Raw genomic sequence first — 11,095 nt, 5'->3', positions numbered from 1 at the left:
AAAAAAAAAAATATATATATATATATATATATATATATATATATATATATATATATATATAATACAGATATGAGTTCAAGCCCAATAAGGGCCTTAGCCTATTCTAAAATAATATCAAGCTCAGGAAGAAGAAAGAGACACGAAAACTTGTTGATAACTGATAAGTATTCTGTTCATCGTCGATTCTCTAACGTCTTCCCACTCTTTTCATCCTCTTGTAATTTGTTAGAGTTTGTTAGGAAATTTGTTATTCTTTTTGCGTGTAAATCTCATGTACAAATCGATCAATGAATACACAGAGAAAATTTCTTCAACTGTTGAAATGGTATCAGAGCACTCTCTCTGATTTTTCTTTCTCTTCTTCTTCAGTCGATCTATCGATTGTTTCTTTCCAGAATCCTTTTTCTGCCATTTTTCTTTCATTCCTTTATCCTCCGGTGGTTGCGGTTGCTCCTCCCACTCCGTTCACCCTTGACTTCGATAGTCCTTACTATCTCTCAAGCTTCGATAATGGTGGAATGGCGCTTGTCACGAAATCCTTAACCGGAGCTGCTGATTTTCTCTCCTGGCTTCGATCATTCAGGATGGCTCTTGAAAATCGGAACAAAATCGGCTTTGTCGATTGTTCTTTACCCAGGCCTACCGAAGATGATCCAGTCTGTCGCTTCTGGGTTCGTAATAACGCCATCGTTGGAGGCTGGATTATGAACTCGGTCGCTGAACACATAGCCCAGAGCTTACTCTATGCGGAAACTGCTCGAGATATGTGGTTGTTCCTTGTCAAAAACTATCAACAGAACAATGCTCCGCGGAAATACTGAATCAAGCAGAAACTGCGTGATTTACGTCAGAGCTTTATGGATGTTGCTTTCTACTTCACTGCCATTTTCGCCGTGTGGAAGTAATTCATATCTGTCAGAGCTAATCACTCTTGCACCTGTGGACGGTGTACTTGTCTCTTGTCCAAGCATTGGATTGATGAAGACGAAGGAGATTTCGTCATGATTTCCTTTTCGGACCCAGTGAAGAATATGACAGTGTCTGTGGTCACATTCTCGCTATGGACCCTCCTCCCGATCTTCAGATGGCTTACAATCCCGTCATCCAGCAGGAACAACAACGTCTGATCAAGTCTTCCAAACCTCCTAATGTTGTTGTTTTTCAAGCTTCTTCATCCCCTGTGCCAGAGCTGTCTCGACTGTTTCTACTGCGAGCTTCAAGGGTAAGCAGTGTCCCCTCTGTACACACTGTGGTCTATAAGGCCATACAGTGCAGAAATGCTACAAGTTGCACGGTTCCCACCTGGTTACCGAACTCAAAGTCTGGTGGTACAAATCTTTCTCGGTCTCCGATTCGGCAGTCACAGACCAAGCCATCAACCAACTTTGCCAACGTTACTACAGATTCCGGTTCTATGCTGAGTACAAATCCTTCTCGGTCTCCCTTTCGTTTCAAATCGCAAACTGTCCAAATTTCCTTTTGATCCCATTCATATTGATATTTGGGGTCCCTTTTCTCTTTCCTCTCATGACGGATATAGGTACTTATTAACGATAGTTGATGATCATTCTCGGATAACATGGGTATACATGCTCAGCCGTAAAAAGTGTTGTTCTGCAGGTTATTCTGAGTTTTCTGATATTGGTCGAAACACAGTTTTCTCTAAAGGTTAAGGTTGTTCCCTCTGATAACGCTCCAGAACTATCTTTTGACGCGTTGTTTCGATCAAAGGGCAGTTGAGCGCAAGCACCAATATATATTGAACGTGGCACGGACACTTTTATTTCAGGGGAACATTCCTTTGCATTTTTGGTCCGATTTTATCATAACCGCAATCTTCTTGATTAATCGAACGCCATCACCGCTTCTGGCCAAAAAGTCACCGTATGAGCTGCTAAAACACAAGGTTCCAGATTATTCGTATCTTCGAGCCTTCGGTTGTTTAGCTTATGCTTCTACTATCGTCTCGGAACGACACAAATTTTCGGCCAGAGCACGGACAACTGTCTTTCTCGGTTATCCTTCGGGCTACAAAGGGTACAAACTCTTTGACCTTGAATCAAACTCAATTATCATTTCCCGTAATGTAGAATTCCATAAAAATATTTTTCCTTTTCATTCTGATATTTCTATTCTTCCAGACAGTATTTTCCCGAAAACTATTTTGCATTTGCCAATTTCTGTTTTAATAGATTCTTCCCCACTTCAACAGCCCAATCCACCCTCTTCAGGCCCAAGTCCATCTTCTACATCACCTAGCTCATTATCTTCAGTCCCAAGCTCACATACTTCATCACCTAGCTTATTATCATCAGGCCCAAGCCCAGATTCTTCATTACCTAACTCATCCTCTTCAAGCCAAATCTAAATGAAACTTCATTTACTTCCTCTTCATCCCTATCCCTTCGACCAAAGTGTCATAGACATCCACCTTCTTACCTCTATGATTATCACTACTACCTATCCACCGACAGAATCTTCCCTACCTCTCACAATTCTTTATACCCTATTTCATCAGTTTTATCCTATTCTCGCCTTTCCACCCCTTATCGTGCCTTTATCCTTAGTTCCTCTTTATCCACCGAACCAAAATCCTTCAAGGAGATTGTAACCGATGTTCTTGGAGGATTGCCATGGATATCGAGCTCAATGCTCTGGCTACAAATGGGACGTAGTCTGTTGTTTCTCTGCCGCCTGGTAAGCATGTCGTCAGTTGTCGTTGGGTATATCGAATCAAACGCAAATCTGATGGTTCTGTTGATAAATTCAAGGCGTGATTGGTGGCTAAGGGCTTTACTCAACAGGAGGGTGTGGACTTTCTTGACACCTTCTCTCCTGTTGCTAAGCTTGTGACAATTAAACTCGTTCTTGCTCTTGTGGCTGCTAGGAATTGGTCTCATAGCTAGACGTAACAAATGCTTTTCTTCATGGCACTCTCGATGAGGAAATATACATGGCCTTACCTCCTGGATACACAGTTGTTAACGGTGATTCTCTGCATCTGAATGTGGTATGTCGTCTGCACAAATCGCTTTATGGTCTGAAACAGGCTTCAAGGCAATGGTATCTCACATTTGCCAGAGTTTTGCTTGCAGATGGTTTCGTTCAGTCACAAGCCGATCATACCCTCTTTGTTCGGGTATTTGGGAATTCTTTTGTTGCTTTATTAGTCTATATTGACGATATCATCATCACCGGTAATGATGATACTGCAGTCAGGGTCGTCTTAGAGCATGTGCAACTGGAGCATTTATACAGGGCCCACAATTTGGATGGGACCCATATTTTTTAAAATTTTATTATATTTATAATTTATAAGTACTATTTATTAAAATAATAAATTTTTTAAGTTTTGTTTAATTCACTTAAAAATATTTTTTTACACTTTTTCAAATGAGGTGGGCTCTATTAAAAAATCAATTTTTTTTTATAAATTTATAGTATTTAATATAAAATTAAGACCATTTTTTTCTAAATCATTTGTCGTAATAATCAATTAATAAATATTTTGAGTTATATGTAATCACCATATATTAAATTCATAATTTATTTATATTAATATCATTAAATTTATTAATTTAAAATAAAATCTATATTATCCTAGAATAACGTTAGATCTTTTAACTCTAATTATTAAAAAATTATTTTTTTATATCATATCATTCATTTTAAATATTTATTTTTAAAAATGATGAATCTTTAAAATATAATTTTTTTATATCTTTTAATCATATATTATGATTATTTATTATTTCTAATAATATTATTATTATCACAATTGTTGTTATTAATATTTTAATAATATTTATAAAACATTATATTTAATGTTTTAAAATTAGAATTAAACTTTAAAATTAAAATAAATAATTTTTTTTTTTGTACAGGGCCCCGAAAATGTTTAGGACGGCTCTGACTGCAATACAGGTTTTAAAATCACTACTCAGCCGACAGTTCCACATCAAGGATCTTGGGAGCTTGAAGTTTTTTCTAGGACTCGAAATTGCTCGATCTCGTCAGGGAATTGTTGTCAATCAGCGCAAGTATTGCTTGGAACTTATTGAAGATGTTGTTTACTCGCCTGCAAGCCAGCCTCTACTCCATTATATCTGAATACTCGTCTGACTAAAGATACAATGGAACCGTTGTCTGACATCACCAGCTATCGCAGGCTGATCGACAGGTTACTTTACCTTACGATAACTCGACCTGACGTCACTTTTGCTGTACACAAAATGAGTCAATTTCTCTCTTGTCCGACCACTGATCACATGAGAGCGGCTCAGCGTATTGTACGTTATCTAAAAGGTAATCCTGGTCAAGGCTTTTTTTACTCGATTTCCTCTGCCATTCGTTTGAATGCTTTTGCAGATGCAGATTGGGCATCTTGCCCCGATTCTCGGCAGTCCACTTTTGGCTTCTGTGTTTTTCTTGGGGATTCACTTATCTCTTGGAAAATCAAGAAGCAAACTACTGTCACCTGCGAGCTTATTTGGATCCGAAAATTACTCAATGATTTGCAAGTTGAGGTTTCTGATCCGGACACTGTGTATTGTGATAATAAGTCAGCCATCTACATTGTTTCTAATCCGGTCTTCCACGAGCGCACCAAACACATTGATATCGACTGCCATCTTGTGCATGAGAAGCTTCAATCTGGTTTTCTGAAGATGTTACATGTTCCTTCACATAATCAGCTGGTCGATCTCTTTACCAAGCAGATGCAGCCTGCCCTATTTTCTGCGCTCTTTGAGAGATTACATAATTACATTTGTCAAGTCTCTTTCTCCCGTCCGCGACTTGAGGGGGGCGTAATACATATATGAGTTCAAGCCCAATAAGGGTCTTAGCCCATTCTAAAATAATATCAGGCATAGGAAGAAGAAAGAGACGCGAAAACTTGATGATAAGCATTCTGTTCATCGTCGATTCTCTAACGTCTTTCCACTCTTTTTATCCTGTTGTAATTTGTTAGAGTTTGTTAGAAAATTTGTTATTTTTTTTTGTATAAATCTCAAGTACAGATCGATCAATCGATCAATGAATACACAGAGAAAATTTCTTCAATTGCTGAAAAAATATACACACATGCATGTGCGCGTAACTACGTCGAATTTCATGAGTTTTTGCAAACTATGTAAATAACAACGAGACTTTATAATATAATAAGAACATCGAATGCCACGGGATGTGGAGCCCTCCAACAAATATTGGTGTGGAAAAAAAAAGAACAATAGAATCATGCCATAACCATAAAAGTCAGCATATTATACCAAACACTCATTTTTGTTAATTATTATATTTTTCATTATTCTATTCTCACCAACACAAATCCTTCACGACAAAAAAAAAATCCACCCAAGATTAATCACTGCAATAATCATTGGCTTATGGGCGTGAATATATACATATATATATATATGTGTGTGTGTGTGAAGAACAATAAAAATGGAAAACCCACAAAACTAGTGTTTCTGCTTTAAGACGAAATACATATCAAATTGCATTATATATGTTTCACGTAGGCATTGTATATATATAATTTCATATTAAACACACAAAAGACACGTATATAAACATGTAGATATATACGTCATTAGCGTGTTTGGCATTTTATAATTTTATTATTATATATTATATAACCAGAATTAGTCTATCTGTTAATTAATTAGGAGCTCGTATACTTTACATGAGCATCGTATGGAAGTTGTGATGGCCACATCAGCTTTATTCGAATATTACGAAATTACATCTGTGATGATTTAATCGGATAAATTCTGTAATGTCTCGCTGGCGATATTTTTTTCTGGTATTAAAACGATACAAAAAAAAATCTGAAAAACTCTCCAAAAGCCAAAGTACAAATTCTCAAAAAGAAGTACCATTTATTTTTCTTAACAATAAATTATAAAACTCGATTTTCCTTTTTCGCAGAAGATTCGTATCCCTCGATTCATTTATAAATATTATTTTATCTAAGCAGAAGCCGATAAAAAATTAAAATACTTGGCGACTGAAATTACAATAACAAAAATCACAAAATTAATATTTTGATGATTATAATAATAATATTAAGATTAAAATAGAAAAAAAGTAGTGTGTAAAGTTAACGCCAAGCAGATGCGACAGCAAGGGTCCGACCCATCCAACCAAAACACACCCCTCCGTTATCTTCCTTGACGGTAAATCCCGGGTGAACTCGGTTTCCGTTACTGAGTCGACTCCGCAACGACTCTGCGATCGTCTGACTCAGTGGCGTCAACTCGAACCCGGCCATACCCATCCGAAGCCTCCATTTCCCGAACACCTCGCACCGCTCAACCCGTCTCACGCCCTCGCACGCCACCGTGTTCACGAGCTTCCGACTCAGCCCTTCCTCCACCTTGACTCGGTTCGAGTTCGAGCTCAGAACGGTCGACTCGACTGAGTCGAGTAACGCCCCGTAATAAGCGCACGCTTCGCTCACGCGAGCCAGAAACGGCGCCGTGTTGGCGTTCATCTCTTGCTCCACAAGCGTTACCACTCGCGGCGCGAGTGACTTCACGCGCCGGAGAAGCTCGTCCCTCGGGTTCTCTGTGCATACGCTCTCATCGGGAACTCGGAATAGCTTGAAGGCTAGGTTCACGGCGAGTGGCTCGTCCGGGTCGCACCCGAGTGACTCGCGACTCAGATTGCCGAGTCTCACACTCGACACCACGTTGAAACTCAGGGTGATACCGAGTCGTTCACCGAGTTGGCTACGCGCGTCGCGAGTGCCTTCACGCTCCGGAGGAGCTCGTCCCTCGGGTTCTCTGTACACACGCTCTCGTCGGGGACTCGGCAGAGCTTGAAGGCTAGGTTCACGGCGAGTGGCTCGTCCGGGTCGCACCCGAGTGACTCGCGACTCAGATTGCCGAGTCTCACACTCGACACCACGTTGAAACTCAGGGTGATACCGAGTCGTTCACCGAGTTGGCTCAGCAAATCCCCGACTGACTTCATCCTCTCCTCCCCACTACCGGACACGGCGGCGCCATCGTGGGAATCCAACACGGCGGTGATCTTAACCCCCGGAGGCGGAGCTATGCCGTTTCGGCGCGTGGAGAGCACGTGGAGGAGGTTCACGTACTGTCCGCCTTCTCCGACGTCGAAATCGACGACGTGGAGATGCCCGTCGTCAAGCGTCGCTTCGAGGATTGCGAGATTAGCGGCCATGAAACCGAGCTTGAAACAAGGAGACAACTCATAGAGCAACTGGGTCGAGCCAAGATGCTCATTTCCGTAAAGTACCGACACCGGAGACGGGTTCTCGACAGTGTTAAGCCGCGTTCTAAGCGCCAATAACATGAACTCCATGAGCTTCTGTTCGGAATTCCCCTTCGGATTCAGCGTTTGAGAAACACGCGCGAGGATCTCCGCCGCTATGTCCGTTTTGCCTTCGGAGATGGCAGTCGCGACCTCCATTATTGTTTGCCTCGAGTAGAGAGAAATGGGCGAAGCTGCAGAAGGCGAAGACGAAGAAGACGAAGAAGACGAACTCGGAGAAGACGAAACCGGGTTTGAGTTCAGATTCGTGGTTGGAGTCGGGTTCGGGCTCATCACCGGACTCACCAGGCTCTGTATTGTCTCCGACCACTCGCTGTTCGCATTGGTAATAACTGAGACAGCATCATCACCTTGTACGTCGCCGTCATCATCCAAAAGCCGTTTCTCAAGCTCCTTCAGCCTGCTCATCATCTTCTCCGAGTCCGAATCCGGCTGAGCCCGGTTTTGAACCGGGTCAGCACACGAAACACCCTGCAACGCCGTATTATCCGGACCGAATCCCATTCGGCCTCCACAACATAGTCCCAAACCTGGTTGCGACATCTGAGGAAGATGATTTGACCTGAGATGCGGAAGAATCGGTAACCCAAATCGCTGAATCGAAGACGACGAACCACCCAACATATTTATATCATTCGCACTGAGATCGAACTGCGACGGCAACGGCGAAATCGGCGACGGAAGGTTCTGGAAAGTTCTCGGCTTCACGGAGCGTAGAAGAAGCGCGTTGAGAGCCGCCAGATTCTGGAACTGCGTTTGCGTTTGTGCCGCCGCCTGAAAATCAGCCAGAGTGCGTTTTCCCGCGAACCCATGAACGCCGGAGTTTCTGTTTCCGATCTGATCGTGGAAAATCCCCGGGAGCTGGTTCCTGTACGACTGCTGAGACAACGGAGGGTTGTTGCTATTGCTGTTATTGCTACCGGAGTTCATGGATCTTCCTCCGCCGGCGAAAAAATCCGGCCCACCTCCGCCGGAGAACCCAGATGCCATTTCGTGGAGAATTCGAATTTAATTTCTCGGAAAAAGATGAAAATGAAACGACTATTTCTCAATAAAGAAATCGGATTTCGATGAAACGCATGATGATGTTAAAAGGTTAGATACATTGAGAAATCTAGAGAGAGAAACAAGTTGCTTTCTCTTGTGGCATTTGATTGAAGACGACAGTGACGAAATATATAAAAGGAGAACGAGAGAGTTTTCAACCGTACGATCAGATTCCGGAATTTACCGATATACCCCGACAAGAAACATCGGACGGCCAATATGCGACGCTGTCGACAGAACACCGCATCTGCTCTGTTTTGTTTCCACGGGAATAGCTTCACCGTTTTCTAACCGAATGTTTTCACTCCCCTGACAGGACAGTTACAAACCACGAGGGGAAATTGACCCAATATTCCGACACGTGTAAAGCTATAAGTGAGTTGTGACAATGGAGGTGGTCACCGCATGTCAGGTTACAAAACTCCTGAGAACTTAGTTCGGTCATTCGGAGTTTCTTCTACACCTTAGGGTCCGGGTTACCGGGGAAACCCGGTGTGCAACTGACACGAGTCGGTCACATTCACTTTACATTTAGAACTGAATTTCAGAAACTGATTTTTAATTTTTTTAGAAAGTTTTTTTTTTCCTCCCAAGGAAAAAAAAACCCACTAGACGGAATATTTTCTTACCGTAATTGAATTTGACTTATTAATTACGTGCAACTAAAAACTATCAAATATATGGTTCACATTGAAAATCGAATCAGTACTTTTAATTAAAATTAATTACAAAACTTTGGACTTTATAGTGTATATATATATATGTGCTTAGGAAATCCAATTAATCCCGAGATCGTTTCAAATTAAAGGGAGAAGAAAAAGGGCTCAAGGGTCAGAGAAAACAAAAGAAGGTGCCACTTGGTGTTGCAAGTACCACATGGAAGTGCAATGTCCCTATTTTGGATCGTCTTTTTATTTTACCTTTTTTTTTCACAAAACAATATTTACATATGTATTGTCATTAGATAACGAAGCCAGTTATGAGAAAAACGTGGATTAGATAATTATTGAATTTATGAATAGTCTGTTACCACAGATGAAATATTTGCTTAAGATAGAAATCTCAAAGCGTATATTAAGAGATTCAAATTGGAAAAACTATTGCTTGTTGCATTATGCTCATGCCATAACCAACATTCCGTACATCTACATAGGGTTTTTTTGTTTTAATATTGTGATAGCATAAAAAAGTGTTCGATGTTTTGGTTAGATAATACATTATTGTATTCAAATTTAATCGGAAATTTCTTTTTTTTTTCACATCTCAACAAATTTCCTCTTTTAAAAAAAAACTAAATTTAAAAATCAACGTATATAATTTTAATTTTTAAATACTTGCTTTTTTTTAAAATGAAATGAAAAATGAACTCAAATTTTATAAAAAGCAAAATCAAAATCAAACCTAATTACATCGAAATGCAATTAAACAAAAACAGAATAAATAATCAAAATACGACTGACTCCCTAATTGTAAAAGTCTCCCAACGACTAAAGATACAATAGAATGACAAAAAAAAACCCCTCTGAAATTTTGGAGGAAAAAATACATAATTAGTTTTGCATTTAATTTGGATTTTTAAATTTTTTTATTTAAAAGCAACATATGTTCTCATATAAACATGGAATAATTATTTGCATATGGGTAAACAGTGGCAAAACACTTTTACCAAAAAACAAAAAAAAATGGCAAAACATACATTTTAGTTTGTTGTATGCATAAAAAATATAGATTTTGTAACGAATCGGTTCACATAAAATATAATATCCGTAAGGAATTCATTATCTTTGGTCAAAAATTAGATGGACCGTCAAGCTTAAACGATCGCCAACTACGGGATAATAATTAATATTCATGTGATATGCTTTGTTTGATTTTATAAAAGAAACAAAAAGATGCATCTCATTGTTTTGCGCATAATAAATTGGATTTTATATCCTCTACCCATGCATGAACATACCATATTTAATCCAAAAAATATTTTATATATATATATATATATCAGGAAATTTGGATTTAGATTGATATTTCTAATAAAAAAATAATTATGTACAAAAATTATCATTATTTCTAAATTTATATATATGTTTTGGTCATTTGAACTAAAAAATCTGAATGATTCAGATTTAGAATAGAATATTCTTAAAAATTGGGATGACAGACGTATAAACTCCTAGTAAATGAAATATTTAAATAAAAATGTGTGCAAGTGTAAGATAAATAAAATAGGACCCAATTGCCCACGACCACAAGAGGGGGTTCCAAGCTTTTGGAAGCAAATGGCCGCCTTCAACAATTACTTGGCCTTCTAGAAAATCCAAAAGGTGCACATATGAAATTAAAATGCAAATATATACTAAATAATAAATAAAATATGATCGGAGAGTAAAAGTTAGGAAACGGTCCATGCACTTTATAAGAAAATGGTTTGAATTTTTATTTGTTATCATTTATATATTCATATACCTGAATATAATTATCATTACAGATATTATAATTATAATTTTTTTTATGTAATTATAATTATAATTTTTACTTGCACTTTGTGACAAAAAAAAATCTTTAGGTGTACTTATATATAGATTCTACAAGTTATATATATATATCAAGACAAGTTGAATATATTGCATTTTTTTTTACCAAATCGTGTATATGATGAATATATATAAGTCGGTCCATATGATTGTTTAAATGCAAAGTATATATATATATATATATATATATATATATATATATATATATATATATA

At 38.6% G+C, this 11,095-nt stretch overlaps 2 protein-coding genes across 4 annotated transcripts; one reads left to right on the top strand and one right to left on the bottom strand.

Moving 5' to 3' along the window:
• Positions 1 to 2,459: 2,459 nt before the first annotated feature.
• Positions 2,460 to 5,041, top strand: LOC104800265. 2 transcript variants are annotated; one of them, XR_769695.1, is made up of 4 exons: positions 2,460 to 2,697; positions 2,888 to 3,010; positions 3,096 to 3,139; positions 3,885 to 5,041. XR_769695.1 is itself a non-coding variant. In XM_010523053.1 (3 exons), exons 1-3 carry the CDS (start codon positions 2,954 to 2,956, stop codon positions 4,108 to 4,110), a joined length of 327 nt encoding a protein of 108 aa, XP_010521355.1. In that variant the 5' UTR covers positions 2,460 to 2,953; the 3' UTR covers positions 4,111 to 5,041. The 2 variants fall into 2 exon arrangements, 1 of the variants encoding a protein (XP_010521355.1); XM_010523053.1 differs by having other exon boundaries at positions 2,460 to 3,010.
• Positions 5,042 to 5,989: 948 nt separating this feature from the next.
• LOC104800264 (scarecrow-like protein 8) lies at positions 5,990 to 8,438 on the bottom strand. 2 transcript variants are annotated; one of them, XM_010523052.1, is made up of 2 exons: positions 6,875 to 8,438; positions 5,990 to 6,662 (listed from the first exon to the last, which is right to left on the bottom strand). In XM_010523052.1, exons 1-2 carry the CDS (start codon positions 8,290 to 8,292, stop codon positions 6,104 to 6,106), a joined length of 1,977 nt encoding a protein of 658 aa, XP_010521354.1. In that variant the 5' UTR covers positions 8,293 to 8,438; the 3' UTR covers positions 5,990 to 6,103. The 2 variants fall into 2 exon arrangements, with proteins under 2 accessions (XP_010521354.1, XP_010521353.1); XM_010523051.1 differs by having other exon boundaries at positions 5,990 to 6,691; positions 6,910 to 8,438.
• Positions 8,439 to 11,095: the final 2,657 nt, after the last annotated feature.

This window comes from Tarenaya hassleriana, unplaced genomic scaffold (assembly GCF_000463585.1).
Source record: "Tarenaya hassleriana unplaced genomic scaffold, ASM46358v1 Cleome66, whole genome shotgun sequence".
Taxonomy (NCBI): Eukaryota; Viridiplantae; Streptophyta; class Magnoliopsida; order Brassicales; family Cleomaceae; genus Tarenaya; species Tarenaya hassleriana.
Note: the sequence above shows the minus strand (reverse complement) of the source record. Positions and strands in the feature narration are given on the sequence as shown.

Bases quoted from the DNA above. Each gene is read 5' to 3' on its own strand.
- LOC104800265 (XM_010523053.1), top strand. From the start codon at position 2,954: ATGGCCTTACCTCCTGGATACACAGTTGTTAACGGTGATTCTCTGCAT. The intron at 3,011-3,095 runs GTATGTCGTCTG...TTTTGCTTGCAG, and splicing joins ATTCTCTGCATCTGAATGTG to ATGGTTTCGTTCAGTCACAA. The intron at 3,140-3,884 runs GTATTTGGGAAT...TTTTTTGTACAG, and splicing joins ATCATACCCTCTTTGTTCGG to GGCCCCGAAAATGTTTAGGA.
- LOC104800264 (XM_010523052.1), bottom strand. From the start codon at position 8,292: ATGGCATCTGGGTTCTCCGGCGGAGGTGGGCCGGATTTTTTCGCCGGC. The intron at 6,663-6,874 runs GTCACTCGGGTG...CGGCAATCTGAG, and splicing joins CTCGGCAATCTGAGTCGCGA to TCGCGAGTCACTCGGGTGCG.